The sequence below is a fragment of the Apis florea genome, unplaced genomic scaffold (genome assembly GCF_048593485.1).
Source record: "Apis florea isolate Af1SG1 unplaced genomic scaffold, ASM4859348v1 contig_3803_pilon, whole genome shotgun sequence".
NCBI classification, from domain to species: Eukaryota; Metazoa; Arthropoda; class Insecta; order Hymenoptera; family Apidae; genus Apis; species Apis florea.
In genome coordinates this window covers 105211-121265 of record NW_028256864.1, presented here as the reverse complement: position 1 = coordinate 121265, position 16055 = coordinate 105211, and the positions used below count along the sequence as shown (strand labels likewise).

General features: G+C 21.5%; 1 protein-coding gene across 4 annotated transcripts; it reads right to left on the bottom strand.

The window, feature by feature from the left end:
* Positions 1 to 6252: 6252 nt before the first annotated feature.
* Positions 6253 to 15634, bottom strand: LOC100864924 (uncharacterized). Of its 4 annotated transcripts, XM_086916708.1 has the most exons (14): positions 15210 to 15634; positions 14560 to 14613; positions 13488 to 13588; positions 12961 to 13093; positions 12793 to 12860; positions 12444 to 12704; positions 12193 to 12295; positions 10984 to 11114; positions 10678 to 10927; positions 10542 to 10609; positions 10389 to 10463; positions 6934 to 7305; positions 6581 to 6841; positions 6253 to 6408 (listed from the first exon to the last, which is right to left on the bottom strand). In XM_086916708.1, exons 1-14 carry the CDS (start codon positions 15296 to 15298, stop codon positions 6290 to 6292), a joined length of 2085 nt encoding a protein of 694 aa, XP_086772834.1. In that variant the 5' UTR covers positions 15299 to 15634; the 3' UTR covers positions 6253 to 6289. The 4 variants fall into 4 exon arrangements, with proteins under 4 accessions (XP_086772834.1, XP_086772835.1, XP_086772836.1 ...); XM_086916709.1 differs by lacking the exon at positions 14560 to 14613; XM_086916710.1 differs by lacking the exons at positions 14560 to 14613; positions 15210 to 15634 and adding an exon at positions 14132 to 14199.
* Positions 15635 to 16055: the final 421 nt, after the last annotated feature.

The window sequence follows — 16055 nt, the reverse complement described above, 5'->3', positions numbered from 1 at the left end:
TATATATATATATATATAATAAACAAATGAAATTTAATCATTTTATTGAATAATATCAAATGTATAATATCAAAAATTGAGTAATTTTATGAGATATGCACAACATCGAGTGAATTCTTTTGAATAAAGACCATATTCGTGACAAAATATTGAACCTCATAAATCTGTACATCTGCGCAGATGCACAACCATTTTCTATATTACTAGTGCCATTCACCTCATCTTTGCCCTACATTTTATCTTCCATCGTTCTACTTTTCAATTTTACATTTTTCATTTTTTCTTCATATAAAATATGTAATCATAAATTTAAAAAAATAATTTCTAATAACTAAAAAATATTTTTTCCAATCAAGAAAAAAAAATAGAGACAGAAACGTAGAGAGAGAGAGAGAGAGAGAGAGAGAGAGAGAGAGAGAGAGAGAGAGAGAGAACACAAGGTTAACAATATGTAAATGGAAGATACTCACACAGTCTCTATAATCAAACGATTTAACGCGGTTACACATACATGTTAAATCAAAACATATGCAAGTTGATCGATCGCTTTATCAAAACATTAGACACATTTTTATCAATTTTTACGTTCCACGTATTTTCGTATATATTTTATGGATATATTATTTTTCATATTTATAAGAGAATATAATAGAATATACTGAATAAAACATGAATATGGATAATGGAATATGAATAAAAAAAAAAAAAAATTAAAAAAAGAAAATAAATGTATAAAACATAAATTACTATGAAAAAATCTTATTTGCAAAACAAATTCAATATACAACAAATAATTTATAATTTTTTTTTTGTCTTTGTTCATTTCAATTAAAGAAAATCTCGTTATTGATTATATATTTATAGATATAATATAATTAATAATAACATTCACATGCAATATTGCATCTTAATTAAACGATATCTTTTTTTTTACATATAATAATAATCATTTGTACATTTATACAAATGTAAGTATTTACTTACGTGTAAGATAAAATATGCATAGATTTCTTTATATGATAGTATAATATATGTATATTTTCTCATATTCAAAATATAATAATGAATGTTATACATAAGTATAACATAAGTATACATTAGAATTTTAATCAGGAATCTTTACAAAGCAAAAGTGACAATATTCTATTTCAGATCACTAAATCATAATCTCTATCTCTTTTTACTTATTCTTACAATCGAAATCTATTATATTATTTCGCAATAATTTTCTTTTGTATTTTCATTGATTTTTCATTTAAAAAGAAAAAGCAATTGTATATACATATTAAACAATATATATTGTCTAATATATTATTGTATTTATCTTTTTTTATAATACTTATATAATCGATCCATTTTCAATAGAATACACTCATTTTTATTACTTTAATACTTGTAACATAAATAATATGTGAGTTTTTAGTTGAAGTTGAAATCTTGTATACTTCTTGCTTTTATCTTTATTTTCATTATTCATTATTCTTGTTATCATCACCATTGTCGTTGTTGCAGTGATATTATTTTAATAAATAAAAAAATCATGATTCTTAAGTATATATATTGGTTATTTTTAACTGTTTTTTCTTTTTCTTTTTCTTTTTTAATTTTACATTCAAATTAATAAATACATTCAATCAATATAAAAAATGTAAAAAAATTGCATACGTAAATATAACATATAATTTTTTGTAAAAAATTATTATTTGAATCATGAGTATTTTTTTCTATGCTTACATCGAATTTTATTTACATAGAAAGTATAAAAATTTCAATGTACATTAAATTTATAATATTTAATTATAATATTTAAATTCTAACTTGATTAATATTAATTTTGCTAATTTTTACGTGATTTATCAATACTCACTCCACAACAACAACAATAATTTTCTTTCATTCATTTTTTTCATGTATATATAAAAAAGGATATGATCGTTAATAATTATCAAAACATGTTAAATTGTATTTATAAAATAGATCAAATCAAGTTTAATAAGACACACGATAAAATATGTTTAATTTCTATCAAATGAGTACGTAACATATCAGGAACTTAGTGAAGTAGAAATAAATTTTGAGTTCATCAGAAGTAAATAAATAAAATAAAATAAATCAAATAAAAAAGTAAATATAAATATATAGTGAAGAATAAGGATCGAGCTTGGAACGATAGTTTTATGCGTATAAAAATAAGAATTTATCTTAAAAATTTATCTATCTTACGGATTAGAACCAGCACATTATCGTACTTGAATATTATACGAATTTTAGAACAGTCTCAATTGTTTATAATATAATATATTATAAATATAATTAATATATATTATTATATAATATAATATAATATATATATATTATATGCATGATGTGTATATGTGTATATGTATCTGAGAGTATGTGTGAACGCGTGCATATCGTATATATATATATTTTCTTTTTTTTGTTTACACGCGTTTATTTTTAAATTCAGCATAATTACACTCTATTTTCATTTATGAACAATAACAAATAGATAAAAATACAATGAGACTAATAAATAGTATACTCTCATCGTAAGAAAATCTGTCACTAATCGAAGAAAAATAATATTTTGATTAGGCACAATGCGTTATCAATATATAAAAGAAAACAAGAGCATCATAGATCGCTGATGCAATTCCAGTTTATATTTTAATTGTATTTTAACGAATTTTAATCAATCGCATTAGACCATACATTATTTTGCGTATTTTGAAATGCATTAATCGAGTGTTACTCTTTCGTTATCATTCTTTTCGATTCATCAATTTTTCATAATAAATGAACGTGGTAAAAAATCACTTCTAAAGTAACACTCGATATTTAATTATGATAACTGACTATGTAAGTATATATAATTCATACCCTTTTTAAAAATCTTTATACAATTTTTAAATTATTATATACAAAATGTAGCTGGTTAAGAGATAAAAAGTATTTTCTTTCTTACTGTTACACATTAAATTAATCAAACTAGCAATTATAGGATTACATTAATTTTGTTCGTGATGAATCGAACATGGTCTTATTTCATTATACCCTGCTTATATTTACAAAAAAAGCGGGTGCATAATATTTTGTCAGTTAATATAGTATATACTTTATACTGTATACTTTAAATCTTTAATCTCGGTCTCACAAAAAATGATCGAGGTATCGTTGTTTTTATCCTTAAATAGAAATTAATACTTGTGTTTCTTAATATATGAGCAAATTTTTTGCTCGTTTTCAACATATATTTATATAAAAAATACAAGTGCAAATATACAGATTTATAGGATGTAAATAGATATTTTCCGGCAAAATTTCGACCATTATATGAAACGGACGGGCATAAGATCTAAAATCTAAGATCTAAGTACATCCCTACCTATATCAGACTGAATCAACATATACATGGTTCTGCATAACTAATGGTATAACTAGAAAAAGTATGATTCTACATAAAAAAAAGTAAATCGAAAATATAGAATAAAATTTTTTTATATCAGATTTTATTTTCTACTATAGAAAATTGATTTTAAATATTCGCCAAATACATATCACTTGACTATGTCTTGAATATTTAAAATTGATTTTCTAGAAAACATAGCATAAAATTTTATTCTATAAATTCGATTTATTTTTTGATACAAAATCACTCTTCTTCCAATTACATCAACAATTAGCAATTAGTATAAGTACGATAATAAAAGTTGATTAATGTAATAATAAAATAAGAAAGAATATAATTACATAATATTCATAAAAATGTGGGACATCTTCGGAGGGTGGATTCTAGATATCAAAAAATTTATATGTACATATATTCGATAAAATTTAACGAGTTAATTAAGCATTTTAAATCTGTAATAAATAAAGTAAGAATATTTAACTAAGTATGCAGTAATAATACTGTATTGCAATGTCGCTTATGAGTCGCTAACAGAGTCTTTTAATGAAAGTAAATACATTAATATTCATTTATATATAAATTATTCTGAATTTTTTACTATTTCAATGTAATGTAATATATAATGTATGTAAATATCATATAATATAAAATAATTAACTGTGCAACATTCTTATATCTTTAGTTTTAAAAAAAAAATTTGTTATACAAATCGAAATTTATGTAACTTGTTATTTAATAAAAATTTATCTCGAACAAATTATAGCAAATTCCATAATATTCGACGTTACATGATGATATTTTAAAATCATAAATGAATCATTGTATTATATTCAATTTGCCATATTTGCCAAATCTAAATAGAAGCAAATCAAAGCTTACTTATAAAATTTCGAATTAAAAAGATTGAATGTTTTTATACGCATAATTGCTTTTTGATTATTTTTACATATATATCTGAAGTACTAAAACTACTATTTGAACCTATTTAAATTTCAGATTATTAAACCAAATAAAATTACTAATAAATTTTTATCTTTATTTCACTTATATTCAATATTTCTTATTCTTATGCAAAGAGAAATAATCGATTTGAATATTACATATTAATATCACATATCCATAAAAAATATATTCATATAGCAATTTTATATTTATATTATATACGAATGAATATTATAAATTCATTAATTTTTTTTTTTACATGTTTATTTCTTATTTATATGAAAGACCAGAACAAAGCAATACTTTAGCAATAGGAGATTATTGATTTATACTTTTTATAAATATTTTTGTATTTAATACACACAAACATAAGATTCGATTTCGAATATTTTTTTTTTATATTGATATTTTTATCTTAATTTTTCTTTCTATCTAGATTCTTTTTCTAATGCTTATAATCAGCGTTCAATTGTTAGCAATGCTATTTCAGTAATACATTATCCTATCGCGAAATTCAAACAAAATTTTAATGAAAAAATAAAATATATAAAATTAAAAGTTATATAATAATAAATAATAATCAATTACCGAAATAATTTTATTTAAAGAAGTTTATGTGAATAATGAATAAAAAAAATATCGCTAATATGAATATCGCAATAGAAACATGAAAAAGAAAAGTGCAATCCTTATATGATTTTTTTAATGGATATAAAACGCGGTATTACATATAATTAAAATATAAATATTAAATTTTGACTATTATTTTTTTCTATTTAATAATTTTATATTGAAATAAAAAATATTGAATTTAAATGAAATAGAGATAAAGATTTTTCAATTGATCTGTAAGCTTCAAATTAATCCAAGTATCATTAATGACTTTCTTGTATATATGAATAGAAGAAGGAAATTTATAATTTGCAATTGAATATATAAAAAAATACATTCAATCTTTCTAATTTGATCTTACGGGAATTTTGATTTGCTCTTATGGATTTCGATAAATAATCAAGTCATTAAGTGTCATACAATAATTCAGTTATGCATTTAAATAAAATGGTATACATTAATATTGTGAGATTTACTGAAATTTACTCGAGATAAGTTTTTATTAAATAAGAAGTACCTAATATTACGATATACTGGAATTCAAAAATAATCATTTATATGTAAAAGAATGTCAATTTATTTATTTTCATTGAAGAGCTCCGCTATTGCAATACGATACTGTGCATCTAATTGAGTATTCTCACTCTTTCGCCATCTCACTCTAAAAATAATAATAAAAATAAACTTAAAATACTTATAACTCGTTTATTAAACTTGATCGGACATATATGTATATGAATTTTTTTCATCGTTTTGAAGTCTAGAACAAATCCCGTATTTATGAACATACACTATATATATATATATATATATATATATATATATATATATAAGAGAGAGAGAGAGAGAGAGAGAGAGAGAGAAAGAGAGCAGCGCGAAAATTTTCTTTGTAAAAAGAAGAATTGAAATGAAAATGAAAAAATTATTAACTACTATCAAAAAAATTATAAAAATTAAAATACTATAAATTAAACCCTGATATGTCACGAATTTCTAAACCTAATCAATTAAATAAAACTATTCATTCTTGATTTTGATTCTTAAAAAAATTAAAAATAATTTTGATTTTTACAAAAATTAAAATATCGTATGGATTTGTTGATCGTTTTCTGTGTTTAGTTTGAATCCAGTTTGAATAATAATAGTAAGAAGAAGAAGAAGAAGAAGAAGAAGAAGAAGAAGAAGAAGAAGAAGAAGAAGAAGAAGAAGAAGAAGAAGAAGAAAAAGGAGGAAGAGAAGAAGAGGAACAAGAAGAAGAAAAATTATTAATAAGATAAAAAAAAGAATTCCATTAAAAATATTAATTCACGTGGAAGTGGCATATCATCTTAATAAAAATATGTATGCAGCATAATTTCCTACAACTGCGATATATACGATTCTAGAATTAGAAAAAAGTGATGCTAAACTGGAATACGCTTTTTCCACGTCTTCGCAAATGCCTGAAATAATAATAATAAAATTATTATTAGATCATAATCTAAAACGTTTCATATTGCAATAAATATTTCACAAAACAACTGTAAATACAACGAAGAAATATATGAAGGAAAAAAAACTAAAAAAAGTTGGAAATAAAAAAAAAAACTAATTTACATTTTTCGTTTGAAATACCTTGATTAATAAGTGTATAAGACCGTTCATCTTCAACTTGTTCTCTACGACAGATGCGATCTAATTTAGTCAACCAAAGTTTCTGTTCAGAGACTTTCATTTTAACCGCTCTTGTAGTCATAGATGTTTTTTCTATATTATTACTAAATCGCATAGAGAAACAAAAAGTTTGTTCGAAACTTAAAGAAGCTTGATTGGTTTTTAGTGATACTATTGTATACCAACTATCTTTTTCTTCCCAACTGCCATGACAAAAATATGCTACAATAATAATATTTATTCATTTTTTTTATATTTAAAATTCATGTAAATAAAAAATATAAAAAATAAGTAATGATATAAAGAATACTTACTTGTTTCTTCAGTATCACATGTTTTTCCAATAACAATTTCTGTCTGATTTGATGAGACACAACCTATTTGAACATTAGTATTCTTACAATCTCCTCTTTGTTGTTGATGATGTTCTCCTTCATATTGTTGTTGTTGTTGTTGTTGATGATGCTGATGATGATGATGATGATGATGATGATTATGATGATGTATTTGTTGATGTTGTTCATGTAATTCTTTTTGAGGTACATCTTCATGCCAAGTTCTTCTTTTAGTAATTCTAGAATGTCTTTCACTACGATGTTGTTGATGAAACGAAGTAGATATATCAAACGGTCCAAGTATAATGTATCGTCCAGGATTAGGACATTTTCTTTGACGTAATGAAGAACCTATATAATAAGAAATGGATTTATATATGTTATATTTTGTAATCATTTAATTGAAATTGAGAAATTTTTTAAATAAGAATTTCTCGAGATATTCCTTTTTTCCAATTATCGCATTTTTTGATGATCTATTGAGCTTATTATATATATATGCCTTTAAACTATCAATAGTACATATAAAATTGTTAATATTATCTGTAATCTTGTAATAAAAAATTACCATTTACAAAAACTTTAAATTTCACTAAGTAAACATAAATATGTCATTTAGTGGTATATTTCCTTTATATTATCAATAAAACTGCTATATATTTTTATAAAAAAAAATTTTAAGTTTTTAATAACAATAATCTTTTCAACAATGAATTCTTAATTTTTTATCGAATAAAAACGTAATCCTTTCGTATTTCGCTTTACTTTATTTGCAAAATTTATAATAAGAGCATTTACCTGTTTTCAACGTATATTTGTTATTGCTTAATTATAATTAAGTATTCTGTGAATGTCTAATTTTTTAAAATTAGATTCCTCAAATAACTATTATTATTTCTAGATAAAAAAAGTATCATAATATTATAAAAATTAAAAATTAGTGAAAATTAAATTTTAATATTTTTTTCACTATTGATATAATTTAGTATTAAATTAAATTACAAATATAATTTTTTTCCATTGTTTTATTTAAATACAAATAAAAATTCCTATATACAAGATGTTTATAAAAATATGGATTAATTTCAGAGTGAGTTCTAGACTTCAAAACGATGAAAAAAATTCATATACATATATGTCCGATCAAGTTTAATAAACGAGTTATAAGTATTTTAAGTTTATTTTTATTATTATTTTTAAAGTGAGATGGCGAAAGAGTGAGAATACTCAATTAGATGCACAGTATCGTATTGCAATAGCGGAGCTCTTCAATGAAAATAAATAAATTGACATTCTTTTACATATAAATGATTATTTTTGAATTCCAGTATATCGTAATATTAGGTACTTCTTATTTAATAAAAACTTATCTCGAGTAAATTTCAGTAAATCTCACAATATTAATGTATACCATTTTATTTAAATGCATAACTGAATTATTGTATGACACTTAATGACTTGATTATTTATCGAAATCCATAAGAGCAAATCAAAATTCCCGTAAGATCAAATTAGAAAGATTGAATGTATTTTTTTATATATTCAATTGCAAATTATAAATTTCCTTCTTCTATTCATATATACAAGAAAGTCATTAATGATACTTGGATTAATTTGAAGCTTACAGATCAATTGAAAAATCTTTATCTCTATTTCATTTAAATTCAATATTTTTTATTTCAATATAAAATTATTAAATAGAAAAAAATAATAGTCAAAATTTAATATTTATATTTTAATTATATGTAATACCGCGTTTTATATCCATTAAAAAAATCATATAAGGATTGCACTTTTCTTTTTCATGTTTCTATTGCGATATTCATATTAGCGATATTTTTTTTATTCATTATTCACATAAACTTCTTTAAATAAAATTATTTCGGTAATTGATTATTATTTATTATTGTATAACTTTTAATTTTATATATTTTATTTTTTCATTAAAATTTTGTTTGAATTTCGCGATAGGATAATGTATTACTGAAATAGCATTGCTAACAATTGAACGCTGATTATAAGCATTAGAAAAAGAATCTAGATAGAAAGAAAAATTAAGATAAAAATATCAATATAAAAAAAAAAATATTCGAAATCGAATCTTATGTTTGTGTGTATTAAATACAAAAATATTTATAAAAAGTATAAATCAATAATCTCCTATTGCTAAAGTATTGCTTTGTTCTGGTCTTTCATATAAATAAGAAATAAACATGTAAAAAAAAAAATTAATGAATTTATAATATTCATTCGTATATAATATAAATATAAAATTGCTATATGAATATATTTTTTATGGATATGTGATATTAATATGTAATATTCAAATCGATTATTTCTCTTTGCATAAGAATAAGAAATATTGAATATAAGTGAAATAAAGATAAAAATTTATTAGTAATTTTATTTGGTTTAATAATTGAAATTTAAATAGGTTCAAATAGTAGTTTTAGTACTTCAGATATATATGTAAAAATAATCAAAAAGCAATTATGCGTATAAAAACATTCAATCTTTTTAATTCGAAATTTTATAAGTAAGCTTTGATTTGCTTCTATTTAGATTTGGCAAATATGGCAAATTGAATATAATACAATGATTCATTTATGATTTTAAAATATCATCATGTAACGTCGAATATTATGGAATTTGCTATAATTTGTTCGAGATAAATTTTTATTAAATAACAAGTTACATAAATTTCGATTTGTATAACAAATTTTTTTTTTAAAACTAAAGATATAAGAATGTTGCACAGTTAATTATTTTATATTATATGATATTTACATACATTATATATTACATTACATTGAAATAGTAAAAAATTCAGAATAATTTATATATAAAAGAATATTAATGTATTTACTTTCATTAAAAGACTCTGTTAGCGACTCATAAGCGACATTGCAATACAGTATTATTACTGCATACTTAGTTAAATATTCTTACTTTATCTATTACAGATTTAAAATGCTTAATTAACTCGTTAAATTTTATCGAATATATGTACATATAAATTTTTTGATATCTAGAATCCACCCTCCGAAGATGTCTCATATTTTTATGAATTGAATATATTTTTATTATATTATATTTACTTAAATGTGTATTTAATAACATATTATGCACGTAATATATGACTTTTAATATAAAATGAGATGAAATATTAATATAAAAATTATGAGAAAATTTGATATTTGGAGAAAGCACGATCAAAATCATTTTTTAAAATGATTTAGAAATTTTATTATTGTTTACTAAAATGAGAAATTCATCCTTTTTTATTATTTTATTTTATATCAAAAATTCATATACTATTCATTTTATAATCTTTTCATAATCATGGCAATTTTATAAAAAAAAGAAATTTCACTTTTGAATACCTTAAAACATGATTTTAACAGATATACTCTTTTAAATTTCAAGTTACTTACTTATTAAAGTGGTATATGGCATTGTAGATGTATCTATAAGAGAACATGCTTCATCTGGCATTATAGCTTTTTGATCTAAAAATGTTTAATTTTTAAAATAATAAAGTAATATAGTTTGAGTGTTCGAAAAATAAAATGTCAAGTTGAACTTACTTGATTGCTGTAACTCTATAATATGTTGATCTCTTTTGTGAAATATCATACAAACATAACCAATATCACTGTAATAAAATATTCTTATTATACATTATAGTTTATAGATCTGTAACATGCTATAATCATTACTTACCATCCACTAGTAACATGAGCAATTAACTTTACTTTATGACCTTGTGAATTTTCTGTCGGATATAGTTTTTCTAAATTATGACAGACAATCTTTTCTTCGTGAAACATATCTCCATCAACTTTTTGTATTTTAATTTTAAGTGTTGCATTTTTATTTGTGAAATGATAAATTTTAGAACCATCTAAAGAACGCCAGTCATGATGTTCAGTAATCCATGAAGGATATTTGCATCTGTTATGTTCTTTATCAACTATAAATAATATAAAAAATTAAAATTTTTGATCAAAACAAAAAATTTTTATATACCTTTTGTAAGTTTTATAGTTGGTGATCCTTCAGAAACAGTAGTTAAGCCATTACAAGTTGGCTCGCCTGATTGAGCGAGTAAATAAACTACTTTCCCCTGATGATGTGTTTTTTCTTCATATAAAAAACATCTAATTCAAAAAAAAATAAAAAAAATCGATACTGAATATGAAAATCAATTTTTATTATATTAATAATGACTAATAATATACATGCATATAGGAAAGACCGAGACAAGTTGATACATTTCTCAGTTTCTAATTTTTTCAATTTTTGTTTAAATTAATTACCTAATAAATATACTAAAATATTGGCTCTTCTATATGTGAATATTTGAGAAAATACATATAAAATAAATTAGAAAATTTTTATTTAATGAAATCAAAATGCATCAACTTACCCCATAGCAGGACAAGTTGATACTGCTCTGTTATTAAATATTAATACATATGTAAAATATCTTGTTATTATTCCATCACTTAATAACTATTTTTATTACTTAAAATATGTTACTTCAGTCATGTTGATTATAATATAATTATAGTTTATATTCTAAATTATTATTTAAAATTTGATAATATTTCGAGTAATTTATTTTTACATCAGGATTCCTATTTTTTTTAGTAATATGTCTTAATAAAATCATTTTATCTGTTTTATATATATTTGCATTTTGATAATGAGCCTTCTTTTGTAGTACAAGCTTTGTCAAAAATATCTTAGAATATTTCATCATAATATTCTTTACATAATTGTGAACCATTTTTCTAGAAAAAAAAGAAAAAATCTAATTAGAAATAATTGGAACAAATTGATACAACATATTTCAAAGAAGATGTATCAATATGCCTCACAGAAAATTATTACATAAAAATATCTTCATAAAAAAATATATATATAAATAAAATAAAAAAAAAGTATTTATTTTTAAATAATTTAATGTAAAGAGTAGACTAATTTGAATTATAAAATTTTATGTAATATCTCTAAACAGATTAAAAAATCGACATAAAAATTTTTTTCCATAGAAATAAAAACAATGTAATATTGACATTCTATAAACAGCAATTAAATAAAAAATATATATCTATATAAATATGAAAACTATATATATATCAATATGTATCTATAATCTAGTTGTATATATAGAATGTGCAAATAATTTTACTGTATCAATTTGTCTTGGTCTATCCTATATATAGTATATACCTATATGTTTTTTCAGCACCCGATATACTTCTTCCTTTCAACGTTCCAACAAGATATTTATTACGACCATCGTTCCATACAGCAAGACATTGTAATTCTTCCGCTAAAATATGAAAAAAATGCATATCAATAAAAATAATATAAAATATATAAAATAATATATAAAAATAATATAAAAACATACTTATTCAAGAAATTTATTTTTATAATAATAATGCATATTCAATAATCAATTTATAACAATAACTTACTGTTACTCTCACTTCGTTCAATATCCGGACAAGCCTGATATTTAAGAAGTAATTTACTTTCATCAGTGCATTTTTCTCCAAGACTAATAGGCATTGCACATTCACCAAAACCTTTATCATAGGTAAATGTAAATGATGGTCCACTGAAAGGGCAAGGTATTGGTTTAGAATTAACACGAAACATTGAATATAAAGTATCATCGGATTTAATTGTATTTGAGCACATATCATCCAAAGTGGTTTGTTCAGAATTGCACCATCCTGACAGAAAAAAGAAAATAAACTACATTTGAGAAACAAAATATCAAATTATAATACATACATTTCTTGCAAAAAAATTTGGACTAACCTTCACGAAATTGAATCACATTCTCATGTCGATCATTAACAATTATACAATAATAACAATTATCACCGCTGAAATATTATATAACAATTATATAATTTTGCTTGTATCTTGTATATTAATCTTTTTCTATCTATTTATTCTCAAAAGTATTATTATTCCAATACTTACTATACAATATAAGAATGTTCTGATCGTTCTACACACATTCTTTCACCCAAAAATGTTGCATTTACAGTAATTGATACCGGTTTTCCATATTGATACCATTCTCCAGTCCATGCAATGGGAAACTCGCATAAGCCTAAGATAATTTTTTAAGACATTATTTGTTATTTCACTTGTTTTCAATTATTTCTTTAATATCATTTTAATTGTGAATTTTTTTATAAATATTTAACTTCTTCAAAAATAAAAATGCAATTGAATCAAATAACTATTCTTGTCTATTAAATAGAAATTTGCACTTTTTAATGGTATTTGTTCTGTTATCCTAATATATTGTCGAACATATAATTTCACATATTATTATATAATAATTTATAATAATTTATAAAAAAGAAAAATAAATTGTTCTATTATATTAAATCACAAAGATAACAAGAATTAATTATTTTTCTGCAATTCAATAAAACATAATATTCTTTAAAATTTGCTTTACATTTGATTTGATACGAACAATTTTTATATATACTTACCATTTGCAAGATGTACATCACTTAGATATAATAGCAACAATATTAACATTGTTGCCATATAGCAAAGACGTTTTTCTTGATATAAAAAAAATTCTTGCATTCTGAAATAATAAAATAAATATTATAAATAGATATTATAAATAATTGAATATAGTAGATAATAAATAATCTTTGTTATTATTATTATTGCTTTCGTCATTTGCAGTCATTATAAAATAATTTAATCATTTTTGTTCAACCACAAAAAATTTTTTTTCATATATAATAAAAGTAGAATTTTAATGTATTATATAAAAGATTAAAATATCATAAAATGATAATAGTATATATACAATAAACAATGGTTTCATTTATAAAAATATATATTATCTATTTATAAATATTTATATATATATTTATTTTATAAATAAATATAATAAATATAATATTTTTAAATTGTTAATATTATTTGTATCATTCTTATTATAAAATTTCCGCAATATCACAATTTAAATACATTACTCATATACTTTTTTAAAATAAAAAAATCATAATAATGAAATAAATGTAAGGAAATGTTACAATTATTAATGATTGAAAAAAACGTATGTAAAAAATTTGACAGGAGAAAATTTCCGAGAAAAATGCATTATTTAGCAAAGTACACGTGTCTCAATTGGTTTCGTTCAGTGTTTTCTTTACCGCGAATCTTGTGCATTGTATATATTTTTTCATACCCTATTATTCGTACGATGCGCGAATAGGAATGGATCTGCGCATACCAATAATTCTAAATGTTAAATTTTTACTTCATTTATTAGTCTTATTTATTGTTTTTTAAAATTAAAAAAAATCAAATTTTTTTTATTTCTATATTCCTTTTAATTTTTATATTTTATTTCTAAAAGAATATTTTCATAACATATATTATTGTTTTTTCTATCAAAATGTGTTTAATCGAATTTGTATTAATGTTAAGATGTATATCCATCCTAATTTAATTAAATCTATTTGTCAAAACAAGATGATACAAATTTTGAATAATTAAATTTATTATTTTCTTACTTTTATTATTGATATTAGAAATACTAACCTTTTTATATTGATCATCACAAACGAAAATGATGGAAGAAACAAATAGTAAGATCTAGAAAGTATCACATAATGTTCCACAAAATTCAATTTTTAGATATAAAAATATTTTTCGAATTTGCTTCAAGCAGATTATAATATAATAATAATAAATAATTAACAATTACAAAATTTGTAACACTATATAAACAATAATTTTTAAAAAAGAAAAAAATAAAGAATGACTGCAAGAAATGAAATTTTGACTTTTTTAATTGTTAAAAGTTTTTCCTGCAACAATTAATTCAATTAATCAGCAATCAAAGAAACGCATTAAATATAATTGGATTGTCTATTAATGAAGATTTTTCTTTCACTGATTCTAGCATGGAAGAACACTTAGCACCATTATTATCACTGCAGAAATTATGAAAGCATCACATTAAGAAATAAATATTGAATGTATTTTTTATCTTCAAAATGCGATTTCTAAATTCTTTTGTCGATTTTTTTAATTCTACACAAGTAAATAAGAAAATAACATAAAATTTAAAGCATAGAACATGCTATTTATTATTCCTAATTTTTAATCAGTTTCTATTGATAAGGAAATACAATATTCACTATTGTATATTAATTTTAGTCTCTTTGTTCGTTTATTCATTTGCTCACTTTAAGAAACAATGGCGACTATAGGCAGCGAGCGGAACGCCGCTGCAACTATTCTTACGGTGCGATATAACGCTGCAGCCAGTATACATTGCTACATTTATAGTCTGCTTGCCTATATATCACAAAACCAGTGTGTAGAAAAGTATTAAATTTTTCTTTTTTAAATTATATTTTATATTTGTTTTTCTTTTTCTTTTCTTTTTTCATTTTTTATTCTTTACTTTTTTCTTTTTTTAATATTTTCCTTTTTCTTTATTTTTCATTTTGAAATTTACTATAAAGATGTTACGAAAGATTTATTATTCAATTTATATATCATATTATTCAATATATTGTATTTATTGTATATATTATTATATATCATATTATTCAATTATGTATTACTCAATACATGTAATCGTAAGCAACGAGTAAAAAAACTTGAATATCAATTTTATTTCAGTTTTATTCAGTATATATTATTATATTTTATCAAATATTATATATTAATATAATATAAAAACAATTTATAGTATTTTTAAGAAAAAAAAATAATATGTTTTTAAATTATAAATTAAAAATTAAATATCGATACAAAATAAACATATGAATTGTATCATTTTAATAGACTAGGAATTTTCGTCAAATGTTTCAATACCAACATAAGAAAAATGCATAAAAAAACTAATAACATGGAATTCTAAATATATATATTTATAGACATAGTTTCAGATATTACCTTGAAGTAGAGATAAAATCATGAAAATTAAATGAAAATTAAAAAAAAAATTTTAATTATTATTAATTATTATTAAAAATATAAATTTTATTTTGCTTTATTATATTATATCTTATATCTAATTTTTA

Bases quoted from the DNA above. Each gene is read 5' to 3' on its own strand.
- LOC100864924 (XM_086916708.1), bottom strand. From the start codon at position 15,298: ATGTATACTGGCTGCAGCGTTATATCGCACCGTAAGAATAGTTGCAGC. The intron at 14,614-15,209 runs GTGAGCAAATGA...GATACTTTCTAG, and splicing joins AGTCGCCATTGTTTCTTAAA to ATCTTACTATTTGTTTCTTC. The intron at 12,861-12,960 runs GTAAGTATTGGA...ATAATATTTCAG, and splicing joins GAACATTCTTATATTGTATA to CGGTGATAATTGTTATTATT.